The sequence below is a fragment of the Sordaria macrospora genome, chromosome 7 (genome assembly GCF_033870435.1).
Source record: "Sordaria macrospora chromosome 7, complete sequence".
NCBI lineage: Eukaryota > Fungi > Ascomycota > Sordariomycetes > Sordariales > Sordariaceae > Sordaria > Sordaria macrospora.
In genome coordinates, this window is record NC_089377.1 from 83005 (window position 1) to 104264 (window position 21260).

The 21260-nt window shown below is 52.4% G+C and overlaps 6 protein-coding genes across 6 annotated transcripts; 4 read left to right on the top strand and 2 right to left on the bottom strand.

Annotated features, from left to right (window-relative positions):
- Positions 1 to 995: 995 nt before the first annotated feature.
- SMAC4_07729 (uncharacterized protein) lies at positions 996 to 5890 on the bottom strand. The gene is made up of 5 exons (XM_003346026.2): positions 4030 to 5890; positions 3741 to 3759; positions 3354 to 3518; positions 2537 to 3048; positions 996 to 2436 (listed from the first exon to the last, which is right to left on the bottom strand). The coding sequence occupies exons 1-5, from the start codon at positions 4537 to 4539 to the stop codon at positions 1813 to 1815; spliced, it is 1830 nt and encodes a 609-aa protein (XP_003346074.1). The 5' UTR covers positions 4540 to 5890; the 3' UTR covers positions 996 to 1812.
- Positions 5891 to 7498: 1608 nt separating this feature from the next.
- Positions 7499 to 9690, top strand: SMAC4_07730 (uncharacterized protein). Its single transcript, XM_003346027.2, has 2 exons — positions 7499 to 8219; positions 8292 to 9690. The coding sequence occupies exons 1-2, from the start codon at positions 8101 to 8103 to the stop codon at positions 9376 to 9378; spliced, it is 1206 nt and encodes a 401-aa protein (XP_003346075.1). The 5' UTR covers positions 7499 to 8100; the 3' UTR covers positions 9379 to 9690.
- A 130-nt stretch (positions 9691 to 9820) lies between these two features.
- On the bottom strand, positions 9821 to 10676 carry SMAC4_07731 (uncharacterized protein). Its single transcript, XM_024655910.2, has 2 exons — positions 10282 to 10676; positions 9821 to 10199 (listed from the first exon to the last, which is right to left on the bottom strand). The coding sequence occupies exons 1-2, from the start codon at positions 10519 to 10521 to the stop codon at positions 10170 to 10172; spliced, it is 270 nt and encodes an 89-aa protein (XP_024510932.1). The 5' UTR covers positions 10522 to 10676; the 3' UTR covers positions 9821 to 10169.
- Positions 10677 to 10840: 164 nt separating this feature from the next.
- On the top strand, positions 10841 to 13030 carry SMAC4_07732 (uncharacterized protein). Its single transcript, XM_003346029.2, has 3 exons — positions 10841 to 11203; positions 11278 to 12083; positions 12138 to 13030. Exons 2-3 carry the CDS (start codon positions 11704 to 11706, stop codon positions 12928 to 12930), a joined length of 1173 nt encoding a protein of 390 aa, XP_003346077.1. The 5' UTR covers positions 10841 to 11203; positions 11278 to 11703; the 3' UTR covers positions 12931 to 13030.
- A 321-nt stretch (positions 13031 to 13351) lies between these two features.
- On the top strand, positions 13352 to 14142 carry SMAC4_07733 (uncharacterized protein; the record flags this gene model as incomplete). Its single annotated transcript, XM_003346030.1, has 3 exons — positions 13352 to 13615; positions 13796 to 13999; positions 14110 to 14142. 3 exons carry the CDS (start codon positions 13352 to 13354, stop codon positions 14140 to 14142), a joined length of 501 nt encoding a protein of 166 aa, XP_003346078.1.
- A 1534-nt stretch (positions 14143 to 15676) lies between these two features.
- SMAC4_07734 (uncharacterized protein) lies at positions 15677 to 18631 on the top strand. The gene is made up of 2 exons (XM_003346031.2): positions 15677 to 17191; positions 17271 to 18631. Exons 1-2 carry the CDS (start codon positions 15918 to 15920, stop codon positions 18319 to 18321), a joined length of 2325 nt encoding a protein of 774 aa, XP_003346079.1. The 5' UTR covers positions 15677 to 15917; the 3' UTR covers positions 18322 to 18631.
- Positions 18632 to 21260: the final 2629 nt, after the last annotated feature.

Below are 21260 nucleotides of genomic sequence, written 5' to 3' on the forward strand. Positions count from 1 at the left end.
CGAGGATAGAAACGGGCGTCTTTTTGTACCAGACTAACAAGCAAACCAGGGTTAGATTGTGTCTTCAAGTTCAGGAAACAAGGGACAGAACAGGCCCCCGGGGCTTGATATTGGCTCCTTGTGCTACCACAACTCGGTCCTCGCAGCCTGTTCTTGCCTGGTCTTTTCCTGCTGTTTCCTGCTTGTTTCCTGCTCTTGCCGGTTCAATCTCATGCATCAGCCTTCACCGAAATGCACCATTTGTCCCGACGGCACCGGGGAATGGGCGAAAAGCACCCAATGGGCTGATACCCGATTGCTTCCCGACTCCTGTGCTCTCCGTTGTCCATGTCGGTCTCCAAAAAAGCAAACCCCCGTTGACCCCATGTTTGGTCATAAAATAATGGTCATCATGGCAGCTTTCATTGCTTACCTTGCTTCGAGGTTGCTTGCTTGTCTGGGTGCTTGCTTGCTTGCCGTCAAGTCGACTCTTTTGTGTCCATCAATGACACGATACAATCGGGGAAAAATCATGACAAGTTACTTGTCACTCACTCGACAATCGCTCTTTCATCTTCAAACGTGGTGAAGGTGAGCTAAGAGAAAAAAAAGAATGAAAGGATGGAGGGGAAACATTTTGTTGTTCGATTGGATTGGATTGGGGAAAGGATGGACCAGGAGCTGGAGCCACTCAACTGCTTCTGGCCGCCGACCGTGACCTACCGTGGTCCGTGACAAGCGCAGCCGCGAGACCGGCGAAGGAAGCTAGCCCCAGAAGGGTTAGATCAGCCTGTGCCAAATTCAAGGTGAATGGGAAGCTTCCAACCGACAAACCGAACGGCGGCGTTGTCGTCCATCCATAGGTATCATCCATGCTGACAACCAGTCCACCCCAGGCAGTGACCGGGACTGGGAGTGCCCAGTGACAAGACAGTGACATGGAAGGTGTTTGGTTGACCAGGCACAGGGCAGTGCGAGCACACCATCCGTAGGGATGATTGGACTTTCACTCGTGGAAAAGGTCATGGCTCGAAATCAGCACAGCAAGCATCAGCATATCTTTACCTAGCAGGGGTTGAACGGCTTCCAGAGCTGCTATGGTCTATGTAGGTACCATAGACCCGGGCTCAACAACGACAGATAGTGACAGGGACAACAAAGTATGGGAAAGACATGGGTGCCCCGTGGTCAAAGAGGATACTGTACCTTCGTTACCTTCCACAGCAACCCAAGACAACAACCCTGTCAAGACCCGTCCAAGTGTTTGTCAATGGCATGGTAGCGTAGCCATGGAGAGCACAGTGGCATGGCAATCCTCCGCCCTTTCACCACCCATCAAGAGCACGATAGGCCCTGGGACGGGCGGTGTGCCTCTCTACAGTGTCTACCTTACCTACCTTACCTACCATGGAAGTCTCAGAGGTCGGGTCCATTGTACCTGATGCGCGAGCCAGAACAGAACAAACGACGACGACGCTGGGATGCAACATTCGGAATGTGTTGGAGTGTGTGCCAAAGTGGGGGGCTGGCCGCGTAGCATTGCCTGGGATTTTGGGACCAAGCCATCCATCCATCCATCCATCCACACGACGTTGATTCACAATTCACAATTCACATCCAAGTCTAGAAATCCAGGATTCGAGAATTCGGTCAGGAAGATCCACGAGACAGAAACCCACCATGGACCAACACTACACCTTACTCCCTGGTCCTTGCATTAACGACTGCGATCGTTGATACCCAATCTGTTGCTGAAGCTTGAGGACGAGGTACCCGACAATGACATACGGAGCTACATACCCACCACTGTCCACCGTTTTTACTACCCTTGACTTACAAGCTACCATCCCTAGAACATGGCTTTCTCTCATCATCCGTTATCCTGCTGCTCTCCTCCACCATCTTCCCAGCTTCAACTTCAGCCTCATCCTCATCCGCTGTCTTCTCCTTATTATCCTCCCACCTCAAAACCTCCGTATACACCCAAAACCCTATAATCGCCATCCCCACAAACCCAAGCGTAATCAACAAAGGCTTTCTATACATATCCCCATCTCCATGCCCATCTCCCTTTCCTTTCCCTTGGTCACCACCACGCTCACCATCACCAACCCTAAAAACCCAACTCCCAATAACCCCCGCCAGGTTTCCCCACCCATTAATCCCCAGCACCAACGCCCCCTTATTCGGGTCTCCGTGCGTGTTATTCGATATCCAAGCAGCCGTCAGAGGCGGGGGCACGTAGCTCCCAAAGAGAAGAACGCACAAAGCCACGTACTGGTATTTGCCTGTCGGCGAAGTGGAAGTGGAACTGGTCAGAAAAAGAATACCTGCCAACCCGACAGCGGAAATGGCCAGGCCGGCTATGATGTGATACCCGCGCTCTCGACGACGATCGGAGGAGAGGGCGAAGAGGTAGACGCCTAAGGCGCCGAAGATGAAGGGGGGGACTGACATCTTTTTAGGTGACGGTAGGTGAGTGTTAGCTGATGGACATATATAACGTACCGAGGTGGGGTGAGTATGGGAAGATGATGATGGAGGAAAAAAAACGAACCAGGTTAGCTTGTAGAGAGGAAAATCCCATATCCTCTACTACCAAAGGCAGGAATACCGAGAATGCGGTGCTGGGAACGCTGGCGCAGATGTTGCAGAAGAGAAGCAACCAGAGCTTCCAGTCTCGGACGACTTGGACGATTTCTCGCCATGTTACCAGACGTCCGGATGCTTCTTCTTCTTCTTCTTCTTCTTCTTCTTCAACATCTTCAGCGGATGGGACTGTTACTACCATCCGCTGAATCTCGGTATCTTCTTCGCCATGGTACCTCCCGTTCATTCCTTCATCATCACTTTCCGTTGTCCATCCTTTACCTGTCGTTCGGTCCACGACCCGACGACGTCTCCTAAATACCCTTCTCTCTTCTTCCGTCAAAAACCAAGCACTCTCCGGCCCCTCGGGCAACCACGCCCAAGCAAACAGTGCGACAAGACATGTCGCACCACCTTCGATGAGGAACAGGAGCTGCCAGCTCTTAAGCGTCGGGTGCTCTATCCGGAATATGACATAGGCTAGTGTCATAGTCCAGTGACGGTTAGCCGAGCTAGCTCTTCCCAGGGTGAAGAATTATTCGTACTGTGAGTGTGGTGCATGCATGAATGGTACGGGTGTTGTTTGGTTTGGCTCATGAATGGTCATGGGCCGTGGCCGTGGCCGGGGATATGAATGGAGCCATGGATGCATGTCCACGCCAGTCCACGTCCATCAGGGTCTGTCTGCTCACTGCTTGCCGGGACTGGACTCGGTGGACTGAGACACCAATTCACCACAACCATCACCACTCCTAACATACGAGAGTTCACAAAGATACACATACCTATAGCCCCAGAAAACGCCCCTGCCACGGCATATTGTCCGTAAAACAGCGCAATGCGCACAGCAAGGTCAAACGGGGGGTAAAAAGCCGTCAAGTAGGCGAGAGCCGTGGGGTAGAAGCCTGCTTCGAAGGCGCCGACGAGGAGGCGGGTGGTTATGAGAGAGACTATTATGGTGGTTATCGAGTTATGTTAGCTTTGTGAACTGTGTATATGGGTAGAGACGAGAGAGGTATGTGTAGAGCAGAGCAGTTGACTGGACTTGTCTGGAGGTTGGGAAAGGAAGGAGACCAAAAGATTCCACAACGTGATGAGATGCAGTTCGATGAACAAACTGCCGTGCAGGACTACAGTATGAAGTATGAATAACAGTCCTGTAGTCAACTCACCTCTTCCCTTGATAAAGGCCTGAGACAGTGTCAATGCTCCCCAGCCGAGCTACGGTTGTACAAAAACAGACAAATTACGTATTAGTCAAGTTGTTCCTTTCATCCGTGAAGTTTTAGGGTCCGGACCGTTCAAAAAAAAAAAAAAAAAAAGACGATGTAGAGCCACCAGTTCCACGGATGCATCCGCGGTAGGTAACTTTGGCTTTCTACCCGAACCTCACTTGAGCCAGTCCTTTGGCGGTCTTAAACATCACACAGATTGTATCACATATCAAAACAATGAACCTACCATGATTCCAACAATCCACACTCTCCCTCCCCATCTCCTCCCAAAGGCAGCCGATACGGGCTGACAAGCAACAAACATGACCCAAAACGCCGAGATGGCCAGGTTCAGATCGGCCGGCTCGCAACCGATATCCGCTGTGAACCCCTGAGTCTGAGCGTTTCCGACGTTTCCGCGGTCGAGGCCATTGAAGAGGTAGAGGATTGAGAGGAGGGGGAGAAGGAGGAGGTCTGTTTTGCGGTTGATTCTCTGTCTGAGCTGGAGGGACAAGGGCTGGGATTGGGACGGGTGGCTGATGGAGACAAGGGAGGGCGAGGAGGGGTTGGCGGTAGCGATGGAGTGGTACGGTCCATGTGGATGATAATCATGATAGTCGTGGTGGTCAAATGGTTTGGGTAATCGTAATAGGGGATCAGACTCGGTGTCCAGGTATGGAGAGAAGTCAACAACGGTGGAATCGAGGCTTGAGCGACGGCTCCGTTCAGACGCGGCTGTGGTCGACGACGAGTACATGGCTGCCGCTGTTGGTCTATGGTGATGATGACGACGACAAGGCCAGAGTTCAAGACGGCAATAATGGCGGTGATACGGAAGAGGAAGGTAGGTGTAGTACAGTTCAGATTGTAGCCATGGGTTCTTCCATAGCTTCTGATCAGGATAAATCGACAAAACCGACTTCCTCGGCCCTTGGTTAATCTCTCACTGACCCCGTTTTACCCTCTGTGTAGTAACATCATATTGTTGCCTCGCGGGCTCCGTCGGCTCCCGTGCTTCCCCCAAACTGCCGTCATTTCTGATGACGAGCGAGAGGTCGCACAGATGGCGACACCTCCGACACCCTACCTACTTTTCCAATCCGAGGCATCATCACACCCCAAGGGCGAGGCGACCGGATGAGCTGTACGGGAAGTGAGTGGGAAAGAAACAAGGCAGAACATGTCATAATGACGGGGGGGAATCAATATCTGACAGAAGTGACAGGTGTGACAAGGGCGGTGGCATCCATGTCTCGTCTGTGGGCGGGCTGGGACTCTGGACTCGGGCCCAGAAGGCAACTTGAAGCACTGGAAGGCCTTGGCAAGCGACAATCAACCAGGGGCTGAAAAGTTCTTTTCTGCTTCGCTTTTCCTGCGCTTTGGCTGCCCCTGGTTTTGTGGAAAAGTCACAAACGGTGGGTAGCGGCCTGGCACCCCAGCTCATCGGTAGGTAACGTGCTGTGGTAGGCGGTAAGTCACCGTTTCCCAGCCCCCTGGACCGTAGGCATTGCTCCGTCCATGATGAAGGTGGAAACGTACCCGATATCAAGACGACGCACCTAGCAACATGTAAACCGGTCCATTGTCCAATCTGTCTGTCCTTGCCCTTAGGGGTCCTTGGGGGCGCGGGGATTCTATCTCGGCCGCGTGATCTCCTTCACCAACCCCTGTTCGACGGTTGATGGAAGGTCGAAGATGACTGGAGGTCAATGCGAGCCAGCCAATGGTTTTAGACCGTTATTTGTATCACTCCCAGCCCAGTTGTGCAACGGAATGTGATTTGACAGGTCGACAGGCTTACAGCAGGACAGCACGGAAAAAGGCGATTGGAACGATAGGGCATAGGCTGCAAAATAAACGGCACCAGAACCTAAGCGCACAGGCAGACACCCCATGCCCTGTGACCGGTGCGTGCCTCTTTGCTGGCTAGCGCACTGTGTAGGCGTTGCTGACCGCGGCCTCTGGGAACGGTGGCATCGGAACGAAATACGTATGTACGGCGGCAAATGGGGGTCGTGAATGAGAAGTTAAGAGGTACCTGAAGGTTCGAGGGTTGTCAGAGTTAGTCTGAATTCTTGTACAGTGTATTGCGTGGCGGGAGAATGGAAGAAGCAAAAGTTGGTGATCTTTGCCTTGGGACCACTAGTGTTCGGGGAGGCCCTTCCGTGGTGGATGAAAGGCGATCCTGCGGTGTTGTTACGGTGTTGGTTCACGATAAAGAACGCGAAAAGGGAGAACGGGAGAACGGCGATGCACTTACATGAAAAGCGCGAAATTCAGTTAGTGCTAACAATTATTTTGCGTGCAAAAAGTGCACTTTCGGGCCGTGCGTTATGATTTGGGTAGTGCGTGCGGGGTTTTGTATAGGTCCAGCCCGCGAAATGCACTAACACACTACCCGCAGCTTTTAGCGCCTGTTGAGCTGTAGATATGTAGAGACTGGACGTCTGGGGAATGGAAACGCAAAAACAACGACACAGGAAGAACAGTGATGTCTTGGCTCCCAATGTCCAACGGTCGGCACCCGGCACATACCTTTGCAACAAAGTCGGAGCCCTAGAGCTCGTCGGTCATAAATCCGCATCGAAATGGTGTCGCTGACTGGCAAACGCATGTCAATACCCGAGAGAGGTCGGAAGATGGCAATTAGTGTACTCAAGAGGCGTGGGGGCAATTGGTGGTGATGATGGGGGGAAAAGCTGGGTCGGGTGTCCTTGTCTTTCAATTCGATCCGATGCGCGGAAATTGAGACGAACAAGATTGGACGGACTCCGACTGACAGCTCGTTCCTTCGGGAGGATCCGAGGAGCGCGGCCAAAGTGCTGCAGGGGTTAGAGGAGGACGGCCATACTGATAAGGACTGATAAGGACATGACGGCCCCTGTCCCGTCTCCCGTTGAGGTTGGTCGGTGAAATTTGACGAGCGATACCCCGATTGACGCCGGGATTGGGGGAAACTGTTAGTGCAGGGCTCAGTTTTGCATGTCTTTTATAACAAACCTCTCGGTGCATTTTCAATCTGTCTGTTCAAGCACGACAGCAAGACAACATTTCGTTGCACCGTGCGCTTGTTCATCTAGACGTGACATTCCACACTGGAAACGAAGAAAAGGGGCAACCAAATAGGTATGTAATGATGGCGGCTGCCTGATGCCGAGCTAAAAGGCCGAGATGCCAAGATGCTCCATCAGTGAGATTTTGGGCTCTTTCAAGTTTTTGGAGTTTCAACAAGCCGTGAAGCCATCGTGGAGCATGCTGTCGCAGAACAATCAATTCGTCAATCACTCGGATCATGGATGGATCCTTGTGAGATTGGCGGAATGTGTTTGATGTCCGCGATCAGAAAAGGGTCCATCCGCCATTCTCCACCGTTCTTACTATACTTTAAGAGGCTAGACCGATTGCTTCTTGTCCCCATTGCCATTGAAAATCCAGAGCGAACCGCTGGAAAGTGTTGGTTGCTAGTAGGCCAGGGCCCTTTCGGCGGTACAGAGTCTGAGGTTGAGACTCTGCAGTGACGGGATTCAGAACTCAAGTTTGACAAGCGGACTGAAGGGAAAATTGCATGTTTTGAAAGGGCCAGACACAGACAACAGGGCCAATGCAAACACCCGCATCGTGAACCATCCTCCTCTCTGAGTTGACGTCGGACGAGACAGTTTCACCAGGGAGACCAGGCCAGTGGATCGGCATTATCCATTCACTCGCTTTGCCTCCCGCTCTCTCTCTCTTCCATTCTCAAATTTCAACCAACAGAGCCTAATCGCGGGTAGCACGGCGCGGCCAAGCTGAAAGCAGCATAGTCTTGTTGGTTGGTTGGTTCTCCCATTCACGAACGACAGGCTTTCCCACTTCCCTCGGCGGCCACCACTTCACGATACTTTCTCCCTCCCTTCCATCTATTCCCCTTTTCTCTTCTCGCAACGCGACCTTGTCACGCTGGACGACTTCTTTTCTTCTTGCGACAGCCCGCTCATTCGCTCTCCATGCCAGTCCTTCCACAATAATTCGGTTCCAACATTCCCTTTTTGGGCACACGCGATTGTCCAGTCGAGTGGCGCGCCACCCCCACGATCTTCAGCTCGCTCTGACGTCCTCGATAACCGATTTGCGCCTCGTTCCTCGTGCGGCGCATTTGATTTTCTGACAGCTCGGATCACCAAAACTCTTTGACAACACTTCTCCCCGGTCGTGTCGTTGTCGCGCAACCATCCAGTCCTTGGTCGGGTTTGCGATACCTGATTCGGCCTTCATCTTCTCTTCTTTCTTGGACTCAGCTGTCAAGGACCACCCACCGCCTCAGCGGGCCGTCGCTCGCATGTCGGTCCTACCTACCTTCTCCCAGCCTGCCCGGCGCCTCCTCATCCTCCTCCCTGTCGTCTTTGTTACTCTGGCCCTTCTCACCGGCCTCTTCAATGAGTCCGTTCGCTCGACCCTGTGAGTACCCCGTCCTCCATCATACCTAGCCCCGCCACTTGACCATCGCTAATCCATTGTTTCCTCTGGCAGGCCAAAGGTAGTCATTACCACCAACCCATCCTCAACCATCGACAACCCCTTCCACGGCGACTGTGCCGCCAACTCCACCAATGGCCCGCTCGACAACCTCTCCTCCATCGTCCAGGCCCTCTACGCGCCCCTCGTCGTTCCCATCACAGCTCCCACATTCACCGCCCGCGACGGCACCGTCAAACGCCTGCCTCCCGCCTCGGAGCTGGTCCACCACCAATCGCTCGGCAAGCGCATTTGCATTCTCGACGTCGACACGCGCCCGCACACCGAAGACGGCGCCATCTTCGCCTCCTCCTTCCCAACCTGGGACGCCCTGCGCCCTGGTTCCGCCGGCTTTCTCTCGCACTACCTGTACGCTTTGATCCACGGGTACACGTACAAGTTCGTGCAAGCGCCGACATACAAGGACCGGGCGCCGCACTGGACCAAGGTGATTTTCACGCAGGAGCTGCTCAAGCAATACGACATCGTGGTGATGCTGGACTACGACGCCGTGTTTCCCAGCCCCGAGCTGCCGCTGGAGTGGATGCTCAACTACTGGAAGATCGACGAGCAGGTGATGGTGGCGATGGCGCAGGATCCGGACGCCGAAGTCAATCGCGACTTGAGGGGGAACTTGAATGTCAACACGGGCTTCATCATTGCGCAGGCGTCGGAGAACACGCAGCGGATGTTCAAGGACTGGGCTGAGTGTCCCAACGAGACGAGATACAAGGGCTGTGCGAGGTGGAAGGACGTGATTTTCCATGAGCAGGCGGGCTTTAGCTCCCATGTCAGGTACGACTTCTTGGACGGGCTGACTATCGAGGAGGAGCCGGGCAAGAGCATGTTGAGGGTTCTGCCGTGTGACGAGGCGAACGGGATACCGGAGAAGAAACACCTGGGCTGCTCCGGGCAGCTGGTCAGGCATTATTGGGGCAATAAGGAGATGACCAAGAGGGAGCTTAATGACAACGTCATGAATGCGATGCTGCCGCTGTTGCTGCAATCGGCCTTTAAGGGAGGTGATTCGGCGACGAATGCGGTGGTGGATTATAGGAACAAGGTGTTGGAGGGGGATCAGATTCTCGATAAGCCGCTTTGAGCGAGCGTCCAAAGGGAAGGCAAAAAAGAGGTGAAGGAAAAGCGTACCTTGGGTGTGGAAAACGGCGTTTGGGAGTACAATACACTGGAGCTGGTGGATCAAACCAGCCATGACATAGAGCCTTGGACATATTGGTCCTTGGAAAGACGGTTTTTTCTTGTCTAGCATCATGATCTTCAACGAATGATTTCTGCCATGTTGGCATAATATACAAGTAATGTCTGATAACGAATATACGAAGGCGTGGAAGCAAAGATAATATCGCAAGTGGATATTAGGAAAGACATCAATTTAACCACATGTCGTGATGGACCCCTCGCTGAAGACGTGCAGTCTGCATTACGTACCTGTAAAGATGTCAGGCGATACATGATGCATACTGCCTGCGAGGTCTACGGGTGGGAATGTCTGCGCAGCAACGCCCATGAAGAACATTCCTCGATTGGATTCCAGGTCAACATTAATCCATAGATTTTGGTGCTTCTCCAGCATTTGCTAACTTGTCCATTCTGTGGTATCGCGACAACATCGTAGCCACAGACCCGTTTCCTGGCAGCATCTCTCTCTGTCTGGGTATATTCACAACCACTAGCATCCCTTCCAACCCATCCACCTCTTCCTGGCCGTAGACTTGTTTCCTTCTCCCTTCTCCACCGGTATCAACATCGATCCGCCTCGAACCCTTTGTTACTCCTGCCGTACTCACTGCTGCCCCTTCCCGCATCGTTTCGGGCCTTGCTCAACCACCATTCAATCCTTCACCACCCTCGAAGCAACAGGCCCAATCTCACTCAACCCATGTTTCGGCCGTCCGTCGCGGTCTGAATCCACCCTCGGATCCAAAAAGTTAGCAACGCGCGAGCCATGAGGACCATAAGTTCCCTTGGGAGCATTGAAACCCACCCCGGATGCCACCTTGCGTGACTCCTGCGTTGACGTTGCCGCCTTGGCGTCGGGCACATCGCCCTTTGGAGGAGACACTTGTTGTGAGGTATCGGTCGCTGGGTTGACGATGGTCGAGGCTTCGTTGTTGTCGGGGTCGGGATAGGGACCGCGCTTGTGTGGGTCGTAGTCGGGGATGGTGGCTTGTTCGCGCTCTTTGGGATTGAGGGCTTCTTTGATGTTTTCGAGGATGTCGGACATGGTGGGTGGTTGGATGTGTTGGATGCGGTTTGTAGGTGGGGGATGTTATCGCGTGAAGTAAAGGTAACTAGTTCGATTGCATTTATGGTTTGTATTAAAGAAAAGAGAATTTGTTGCAAGGTGAACGGTTCTGCGATGGCTGGGCAGAAACAACAAGGAGACGAGAGGACGCAGATGGTACCTGAAGACATGACGTCATGACCGTTGTGTCACTGCGATAAGATAAGATCAACGGGCAGCGACGGGGCCAGGCTGCATCCGGATGCTCTGTGGATGACAGGAGGGCGGGGTAACTCTGCTGGAAAGATCCCCTGCAGGGCCGATGATCATCCTGACAACTGCTAAACGCATTTTGCGACGAAACAACTTCGAAATGATAAAGTCCCGCCTTGTCAATGCTAGATCCAATCTGGCATCCGGCACAACGAACCTTGATTTCATCCCTCCTCGACTTTACCTTAACGGACCCTAGATCCCACAGCGACATGGGCATGTCTCAACCTCGTCACATCCGGTTCGCGCAATGATGGCAACCGAACACACAAGCGATTGTTGTCTACTGTCGCATCCGATTCTTGCTCGACTCTTCGCAACATCTCGCCCGGGTCCATGACACACGACAATGAGTCGACAACACCACAACGCAACTGTCCCACAATGGCATTGACTAGTCTCGAGTAAAGTACGTCCCTTTCACGGCCCTTCACATTTCTCCCATACCTTTCTTTCTCCCGGATATTGACAAGTTCTCGACAGGATGCCATTTTGTGGGCTAAAACTCCCGCCTGTTTGCTGCCGACATCCCGGATCGGTGCCGTTTCCTCCATTTGGACATCGCCGTCTACCTCCGGCTATAACACACCATGTCACCCTGTCCCGCCTGCGTTTGGCCGTCGACTTTACCCCGTGCTCCCAAGCCGGCATCCTCCAAGAAACGTTCCAATCGCCAGCCGCAATTCCTCTCCGATCCTAGCCTGGCATTGTATACAACTCGGACATGATCTACAGCATCAAGATCGTGGTGTATTCCGGCTAAAGTCAGCCTGTCAAACCACCATGGACGACCCTTCGCGCTGGGTTCGTGACCCATAACGAACAAGTACAAAAGGGCGTCATCAAAGTCGTTACCATCATGTCCAAATCAGCACTCCTCAGCTCTACTCTCTCGTCGTCGCTATCAACATGGTTCATCTATTATCCAACTTGCTGGTCGGCCTCACCCTGGCCCCGTCCGTCTTGGGCGCCAACTTGCTGGTTTCCCATTTCAGCGGACAGGTCTACACCCTCTCCTTGACCACTAGTGGCACCACCGGCAAACTTTCCATTGCCTCGCAGACTGGTGGCTGTGGCACAACTCCTGCTTGGCTGGAATATTACAACGACACCAAGACTGCCTACTGCTTCGACGAGTCTTGGACTGGAAGTGGTGTCATCACGCAGTACAATGTTGGAAGCGATGGACGCCTTAGTCAGTCTGGCCAGACCCGGACCAGTGGGAACACGGTCCACGGCAAGGTGTACGGAGGATCTGATGGAAAGGGCTTCATTGCCACGGCCCAGTAGTAAGTGTCCTGTTCTCCTCGACAAGACTTTCCCCTCTAACCGCTATCCCACAGCTCCCCGTCAACCATCACCACGTACAAGCTTCCCCTCGGACAAGGCCAGGTTCAGCTCGAAAAGTTCACCATGTCACAACGTGGGCCGAACTCACGACAGGATGTTCCCCATCCCCACGAGACACAGCTTGACCCCACAGGAAAGTTTATGCTCGTTCCCGACCTCGGTGCCGACCTTGTCCGCATCTTCAAGATCGACGCCAGCACCGGCCGCTTGACCTCATGCCCGGCTGGTCAAGCCTCGCCCGGTGACGGCCCGCGTCACGCCAAGTGGTGGAAATCCGCTGACGGCGTCCTCCGCCTGTACACCCTCAACGAGCTCGGCAACTCGGTTTCCTCCTGGAACGTGGTGTACCCCACCGACTCCAACGGCTGCCTTGCCCTCAGCAGAGCGCAAACCCTTTCCACCTATGCTCCTGGCAAGAAGGGTGGCCCGACTACCAAGGCTGCCGAAATTCGCGTAGCTGGCAACTTCCTGTACGCTTCCAACCGCGCGGATCAGACCTTCGGTTCCAACCAAGACTCGATTGCCGTCTACACCATTGATGCCCAGACTGGTGCTCTCGCCTGGAAGGAAGCCGCCAACTCGTACTCGTACTATCCTCGTACCTTTGAGATCAACAAGGACGGCACCTTGGTTGCCTTTGGTGGGCAGACGTCCTCCAACGTGGCTATTGTGTCTAGGGACCCTGCGACTGGCAAGCTTGGGAACTTGGTTGCGAACTTGCAGGTTGGTAACAAGGGCAGGGCTGGCGAGGAGGATGGCCTCAGTGCTGTTGTCTGGGTTGAGTAGTCGGAAAGATTAATCAGCTTTGTGTATTCCACCTCCATCTGTTAGACAGGCAGGGCCTGGGAACCAAAATGTGTCTCGTGGGACAGATCTAACCCCCGAGCCATAACTGATTGTCATTAAGACCACCCATCCATGCTTAACTTGTGCCGTGAAGATTTCAATTATCCCCTTGACTTGCGACATACGGACAGACAAGTGCCGTCTTCCGTTTCAGCCGCGACTGTTGATGCATTGTGTTTATATTGGGCCAAGTACTTGGCTTTGCCATCCCCACTGCTGTCCCTTACATATCTTCAGGTCTCGTCCCCTTCTTTGTCCGAGTCCGCTCACTGCTTCCATTGATTCCTTGCAATCATCACCAGTCTGCAACTTCTACCGCCTCATTCATCGCCAGCGCTCGTTCCGTTCTCTTGTATCCATCATGCGTCCCTTCACCATCATCTCCGCCTTTTTCGCTGTGGCTATCCAGCCAACTCTCGCCGCCCCCATCACAGACACCATCCCTTCTTCCCTCCTCCTCGAGCGTGCAACAGCTCCTCCTCCATGCAAGCGAGTCCTCGATCCAGCACCCACTGCCAACGAGACGGCAGCGCGATTCAATACTTTCGTCCAAGCCTTTGTCGGCGCGCAAGGTGGCAAGAAGAATATCACAAAGGCTTTTGAGTATATCGCTGAGGATTATATTGTTCGTTGCTTCTCTTCCGTGTCAACCTAGCTTCGCTTCTGTCGTACCCCTGGCCTTGTTCTCCTCTTGCTGTCCTCGCCTCCGTCACCTCTTCCATGACCGGCGGCCATCCATCCATCCATCCAAACCCCTGAGAAAGAAACAAAAACAAAACTAACATAACCAAAAAAACGAAAAAAGAACCACAACCCCCTAGCCAAAAACGGCGCAGCATCCGCCTGGTCCATCCTCTCCCCGATCTGGCAACAGACTTCGCACACCTATCTGCGGTCGACCATCAAAAGTGAGCAGAGTCCCGTTATGAGCTGGGTCAATTATCGCGCCGGAGGGATTGGTGAGGTTGTGGATCGGTTTAGGTGGGAGGGAGGGTGTATTGTTGAGCATGTAAGTTTTTTTAGTTTTTTTTTTTTTTCTTTTTGGTTTGTGATTTGGGTGTGGGGGAGGTTGAAGGAAGATGATGCTAATGCTAATATTGGTTATGTGTGTGTGTGTAGTGGGATCAAGGAGAAAAGTACCCTTCTTCGTAAAAACGTGTGCGAACTTGATTCGGCGGAACTTGCAAGAGATTTGTTTGGAGAAGTAAACGAGGAGGTTTGTTTTGGGGTATTTTCAGTTTATCAGTTTGTAGTTAGTTGGTCGACGTGTTGGGAAACTTGAGCTGGGAAAGAAGAAAATATTATCTTATAAAGAGCAAGTCGTTACCTCCTGTGCTGGAAGGCTCCGCGGTTCATCCCAGGAAGGAAATGGACAAGCACGCCGGGACGGGCCTTGTTCGCTCCGGTCCGGCCCGGCTTTAGAGGTGGAGACGGCGGGGCTTCCTTATCACTACTTACACAGCACAGACGGGACTGAACCGTCCTCGTTTTGCTCGAGACTCGGTGGAAGCCCCGGCCCCGTACAAGTGGCTATGCTAGGCACATATCTAGGTCTTTGGCAACCCGAATACCGATTCTTGGTTGGGATGATGACCTGTGCGTATCAACTGAATAATTATACATTGATTTGGTTGCCGTCACAAGTGGGAGGGGATGTTGCCTGTTTTGTCAAACGCAAACATATCACTTTGTGGGTAACCCCCTCTTTGGCCACGCAAGCAAGAAGGCGCAGCAATCATGAAGAGCTCAAGGCCAACTCATTGTGCTCAACTGGGCAACTTTTGGTCTTCATTTAGAAACCACGATGGACTTGCATTGTGGCGATGTCTTGTGAAGACAGTTGGAGACATGGTTGTGGTGGTTACGGAGGTCGCCCACGATGAAACAGACCAAAAGAGTCAGAACCTTCCAACGTGATGGTACTTGGGGGCTGAAAGGGAAATCTTTTCCCAAGAGACAAGAATCGATGCTGAACACGGCAGACTCATCACCTCATTTCCCTGTCAAGTTGACCGCTCATATTTCCTGTTTGGATACGAGAGCTGAAGTAGAAGGAACGGACGAAACATGGAAGTTGCAAAAATAAAAAGTCATCTTATGATGCTCAAGATGAAAGAACGAAACAACAAGTGGAAGAAAGTAACAGCGACAAAAGTGACAGCTGTCTGCCCGCTGCAGACGGATGCCTAGCGCAACCTTAGCGCAGCGCCTCCGCCATCTGATCTCCATTGAGTCCATTTCCAATGCAACCTTTCTCAACAAACTTCAACTTTCCATCACCACCATTGGTGGCCTTGTCCTTTCACCTCGACCCTCTTCGGCCGCCCGTCGGGTACAGACACGACAAGAACCATGTTTGGCCGCCCCGACCACCCCTATCGCCCCCGTCCTACCCTATCAGATTCGCTGGACATGATCACCTCCAAACTTCTTTCCAGCATGTCGCACTCAAAAGGATTGTTTACCGTCGCACATGCGGTGGCGGCGGCAGAGCCTCTCACTCCTCCTCCTCCTTAACATTCAAGATCCAAGTATGTTGTTGTCACAACTCATGTTGCTGCGCCTCCTACTAAACCTCTTCTGTCTGTTACGATTCTGACACTTCTCAGCTCTCTTTTCTGCTCCAAATCATGTCCATTACCTACCTAGAGTAGCATCCTCTCCCGTTAGGCTTCGCTTGCCTCTTCGCACCTACGACTCAACGACGCCAACGACAACCACGAGAACACGATCACCGACCAAGACAATTGTTCCCACGATAACATCACGATCTCGTCCAACGCCACATACGGCCATTCGTAAGACGGTTTAGAAACACGAACGCCTGAACGACAGCTAATTCCACACCCATGCCCTTTCCCAGCTCGATTCGTCCATAGTGACTTCTCGACTTTTCTGCATCCGGGGCCGTTTCCTACACCGACAACATGGGCAACAGCGATGACAAGGTCGAAACGGCCGCCCTCGTTATCTCGCTCGTGGCGTTGATAGGAACATTCCTACAAGTTCTCCAACAGTACTTCGCGTCTGCCACGGGCTATTCCAACTGCCAGAAGAGCCTCAGCGGCGGCTGGCTCCATACCCTAAGGCGCAAGTTTCGCCCTAATGAGCTTCGCTTTGAGGTTCTGTACAAAGCACCCGTCATCTTCGTCTGCGGACCAGACAACAGAAGAGGTCCCGTGCCGGGAGAGCCACTCCGGTTCCTGACGGGAAGCGATGAGAGTAAATGGAAGGCCTGGATCTGGACTCAAACAGAACAGGACGAGCCCGAAGCTAAGGAGGAACAGGGCCGCATCTTGAAGACCTGGAAAACCTGGCTCAAAGAGAAGCTACGCCAGGTTTTGAGGAGCAAAGCGGTAGCCTGGCTCTGGATACGACAGGGGAAAGAACAGGCGAACAATCAGCCTCAACATCATAACAACCGCGTACTCACGGCGGATAACGAAGAAGCTACCTGGCTGAAGTTGTTACGACAAATCAACGGCATGGAAAAGGACAGTACTTCTTGGGTCAACGAGTATCACAAGCAGACCGTCAACAATCATCATGGAAAGAAAGAAAGGGATATTGCCGACAATATCGACGAGTATGCCAAAGATGCCGGCGCAGATTCACCCACTATCTTGCCAGGACCCAAGCAGCACACCTTGGTCGTTGCCCTTCAGCCCAAACACCATAGCTGGGACAACATGCCCGCCGGTGTCAAAAAGCCGTACGCCATTACCACCATGTGCCACATAGTTGAGATTGCCGCTATGCTGGGGATCTACTGGAAGGAGTTCGATCGGTCGAGGGACAAATACCGCGCCGAGGGAAACGGTTACATGCTTACCGGCAGTACTGTTCCCGACCTTGGCCTCTGTTTCACTTTCCAAATATCCGGCAAGGCTCGCTTCCGAGAGAACAGAACTATACCTGTGGATGGCATCAAGTCACTGTGTTTTGGCTATATTCCCACCATCTTCCAAGAGGATGAGGATCTTCGTAGGCTTGACGCCAAGGATCCCGATGAGCTCCAGTTAGGCAGCATGGCGGAAATTGCAGAAACCATGGTCCAGCTCGGATGCAACACCAGCACGGCGAACTACTTTAAGACGACGGACACGGTACATCAACATTTGTTTGCAGGCAAGTCCACCTTCTATCAATCTCTATGGATTCTTAGCTCACCCATCTTTCACAGTGCCCTTCGAGATCATCGGTATGCTTGGCAAACCTCTTCATATGAGAAATAGCTATCACCGCATGCTGCCTAACCCGACGCCCTATAACTGGGACAGAGATTTCTTTGATTTGACGAAGCTTATCAGAGAATTCGAGGCCAAAGTTAACGACACAAAGTATGCGCAGGCCTCAAAACAGACTCGCGCTCTTAAACGCCTGGCTGGCAAAGTCGTGAGGCAACTGGATCGAAACGACAAGGACGTCAATCAACGAAAAGATGAGATTAAAGACTCGAAAAAGGCGGGACGGGAGCGGAAAACTAAGCCCAAAACCAAGCAAGACCCGGAAGAAAAAGCACAAGTGGAAGCTGAGGTCCGGGAACCGCAAGTCCAGAGAGAGACCACTTTCTCAGACATGCTGTCACTACAACGACTGGTCTCATGGATGACGATGAAGGAAGGCGTACAAGGAGAGGGAAAGAAAGCGGAGGAAGGGCAACAGCCGAAAGATCAGCTACCGGTGATTTCTGGCTACTATCTTCCTCTCCTCAACCAACTACACGACGCTATTGAGGAGTGTGACGATTACCTCCTGTCATGCGACCGCGGTCTTGTGAACATGGTCATTCGTGAACATCTCCAAGAGATCGTCAAGATGATAAACGAACCGATGACGGAGCAACCGGGCGATATCAACGGAAAATCCACGGCAGCGGCGATGACGGAGGAAAAGAAAGATGCGAAGAAGCCCACGGCCTTGACCTTTTTCGAGAAACTCAGTGAGGCCAACCCAGAAGACAGACAGCGTGAGTTCATGGGGACATACTTTGAGGACGTTCTCAAAAAGGTCGGAAGCCGCGCTGTCTTATCATACAAGCGCTTGAACAAGGGCTATGTCACAGGTCAAAAGACGGCCACTCCTCCTCTCACCCCAGATGTCACCTTCCACTCAAGCGAGCCACATCGGACGTTGCCATTCTCGCCAGCTACGCAAGCATTGGATGCGCAAGCACTGGAGCCCACACAGGAAGCCGTCGCGCAGGCTATCTGGTGCACGCTCATTTTCAGAATGCTCTGCTGGCTGCAATTGCACGACTTTGACAAAAAGGATAAGCAGTCTGCCAAAAGCGAGCTTCGAGGCAGCCGGCTTCCAGTTTTCATTTCCTAGGCGGACAATGATGATGGCCTGAGCGTACATGATTCCCATTCTTCTCAACTCCCTGCCTCTCATCTCGTCGTTTGTAAACGGATGCACCCTTAGGCTTTGGTACCATTTGCATGATTTCTTGGGAGATTCGGACAAATGTTTCAAGGTGCCTACGGGTTGATGCTTTGAATTTCAATGTTTGGCGTTGTTAATTTGGATACTTTTTATGATCGCATAGCGTTGACGGGTTTGGATATTCACACACTCCTAGGCTTGATAGACACAGCATTTGGTTACTCTTTCTGGATATCTAGCAATTTGGCTTCAAGCGTTTGATTGTTCACTGTATTGTCCGCATGTTTGTGTTGTCCAGTCTTGTTGCTTTGATACCCCAACTGCGAAAAACGATCTTCAACCAGCTGGATGGCATAACATCGCCAGGGTCAAGGTACTGCACCGTACTCATGATTGTTGACAAGCTCGACACTGTCATTCACATCTTGCTATTCTTCCTAGCGGGTGGTCTTGCACTGTCCTCCAACCTGTAAACTTCCAACGATGGTGATGCAAGTTTCGAGCTTCATCCACCGGACCAGTCATCCCACGCACGGACCGCCACCCATCACCATGGCTCAGACGGGCACCCACACACACCACCCCGATCGGATTGCTGTCGTGTCTCCAATTGCAGGGCACATTTTCTGGGAATGGTAACGCCAGAAAAATGAATTTGTTTTTCTGCCATGTCGTTTCTTGTTTCTACCCGCCGATACTGCGACTTGCAAGAATGCGCAAGCCGACTCACACAGACCACATGGAGACAGAGTTGCGAACCTCGAAGAGACAGCGAGCCGGGAAAGAACATAAGCATGTGAGTGAGTGAGGGGAAAAGGTAGCTGCGCACGCCAGCAGCTTGCGCGGTCATCCATCTCACTTGAAAATGAAGCTCTCGACTCTTTTGCTGCAAGCACTCAACGCGGACCTAACAAGCAACGACGACGCTCGCGAGATTCGCAATTCGCAAAGCCCACGAGGTGCGAGTGGGGCAATTGATGATTTGGCATGCCGCCCTAATCCAAGCTCTTTGAAGTCTGAATCCATTCCGACCACTGACGAACCGTTCTCACGGCCTCGAGAGCAAGGCCGACGAGGTGGTTGGTGGTTGATTGGACGATTTGGCTGTTCGCTGCTTGTCTGTCTTGCAGAGCGCCAGACTGCCAGTGTTCGCTTCCACCAGGTCTTTTACGGGGTGCAGGCGTTACTTGTAACACGTCAGGTGGTTGACGGGCCTGTCACCAACCCGATCAACGGAGCAAATTGGCGCTGATGTTGTTTCAGCGATGGAGTTGGAGAAGATCATGATCTTCTCTTGCTTGTCCATTTATATCCTCCGCGTGTCGCTCTGGTTGCGAGTTGCGAGGCGAGTGTTTCGTCTCACCTTGTTCACCTTTCCCGTGGTGTGGCCGCGGGTGTTCCTGACCGAGACCATTGAGACCAGACGAGCGGTGGAGACACTGGCTGGGACTCAGTCGATAGCCGACCTCACTGACGATTGGCCATTCGAAAGTGGCAGGGGAACCGTTGAAGTGGTTCCACACACATACTTCTTCGAGACTCGATTGGTTGATCATGGTAAGCGCGCCACAAACAAGGTGAAGCGCCTCGTTTCCAGACTTCTTCACTTTCCAAGCGAACCGGGAGGTAGCCGAAGGGAGCACAGGCCACCTTGCTCACGCATGGAAATCGAGGGCGGAGAGACGAGCGGTGAAGAGATCCACAAACATTTCTCTTTGGTGGGAGTGGGGGTGAAGAGAGTTTCAGTTTCATGTTCTTCCCCGATCCTGCGGGGCTTTGGAGTCATCCGATCGAGGACCCCTCTTTGCTGTGATGTTTCTCAAGATATCGGAAAGGGGGGAAGATGGGACGAAAGGAACGGCCGCCAGAGGCAGGAAAACATGCTTCCAGTCGGGAATTCCTCGAACATCGAATGTGACAACTGCAAGGAAGCCCGACTTCTGACATCCCTCGCCCAATCATTGTCACTCTCTAATCAATACATGTACATACAGGTCAGTATCATTAAACATTGACTGGTCAAGTGCCGTCAACTCCAGTCCAAGTAGCAGCAAGCAGCCCTGAAAATGCTACGCATACATACCTTGGACGCATCATCATCCTTCCGCCATTCCCGCTGTTTGCTTGCTTGCGTTGATTGCTTGCGTTGGTATGCTAGGCATGCTGGACATACTGGACATGCTGGCTGGCTGTCGGTTGTCGATATTCTTGTCTTCCGAACGGGGAAACGTGGGAGGACTTGCAAGGACAAGACTCGCTCGGGTTGGAAGAAGCATGAATCGATACAAGGTACATACCTCTTTCAGTGGAGGAGGTCTCGTTCTGATTCTTCTCATCCCCATATCGTTGCCCCTTGTCCATGTCCCCTCCCTGCTTTTGACTTTCCAGGTTGCCTATTCTCCAGTGAGAAAAGAAATTCCGAGAAGGGTGGCTTACACATGACTGGACTGAATCGTCCACCACGGACAAAAACCTACGAAGGGGAGGACATGTCATAGCATGACGAATTAACGAATGGTAATATCCCCGGACCTTACTCGCCCTGACTTTATTCCTTGGCTTTTACTTTTGTTTCCCCTTTTACCTCTTCCTCCTCTCTTTCTTCTCACTTCTTACTGGACTCTTCATGTTTACACCTTCTACATACGACGACCTAGAATCGAAACATACAACAACCTAGATCCCGGCTGCCTCAGTTGATCTGATCGAAGCTCAGCCCAGAGAGTGGAACATCTTCAGTTCCTAGAGGAGGAGAAGAGTGGCGCTGTATCCACACTTGACTCCCAGGGGGCTGGCACCGACAAGCGAAAGACACAAGCGAACCGCGCCATCCTTTGACAAAAACAACTTTTAACTCTTTTACATCTTTCTTCTTTGACTCACCA

Coding starts and splice junctions, on each gene's coding strand:
- SMAC4_07734 (XM_003346031.2), top strand. CDS start 15,918: ATGGGCAACAGCGATGACAAGGTCGAAACGGCCGCCCTCGTTATCTCG. Junction 17,192..17,270: donor AGTGCCCTTCGAGATCATCG/GTATGCTTGGCA, acceptor TAACTGGGACAG/AGATTTCTTTGATTTGACGA.
- SMAC4_07732 (XM_003346029.2), top strand. CDS start 11,704: ATGGTTCATCTATTATCCAACTTGCTGGTCGGCCTCACCCTGGCCCCG. Junction 12,084..12,137: donor TTCATTGCCACGGCCCAGTA/GTAAGTGTCCTG, acceptor GCTATCCCACAG/CTCCCCGTCAACCATCACCA.
- SMAC4_07730 (XM_003346027.2), top strand. CDS start 8,101: ATGTCGGTCCTACCTACCTTCTCCCAGCCTGCCCGGCGCCTCCTCATC. Junction 8,220..8,291: donor GAGTCCGTTCGCTCGACCCT/GTGAGTACCCCG, acceptor TTCCTCTGGCAG/GCCAAAGGTAGTCATTACCA.
- SMAC4_07731 (XM_024655910.2), bottom strand. CDS start 10,521: ATGTCCGACATCCTCGAAAACATCAAAGAAGCCCTCAATCCCAAAGAG. Junction 10,200..10,281: donor CACGCAAGGTGGCATCCGGG/GTGGGTTTCAAT, acceptor GGGTGGATTCAG/ACCGCGACGGACGGCCGAAA.
- SMAC4_07729 (XM_003346026.2), bottom strand. CDS start 4,539: ATGTACTCGTCGTCGACCACAGCCGCGTCTGAACGGAGCCGTCGCTCA. Junction 3,049..3,353: donor GGCGTTTTCTGGGGCTATAG/GTATGTGTATCT, acceptor CTATGACACTAG/CCTATGTCATATTCCGGATA. Junction 2,437..2,536: donor CCTCTCTACAAGCTAACCTG/GTTCGTTTTTTT, acceptor TCACCTAAAAAG/ATGTCAGTCCCCCCCTTCAT.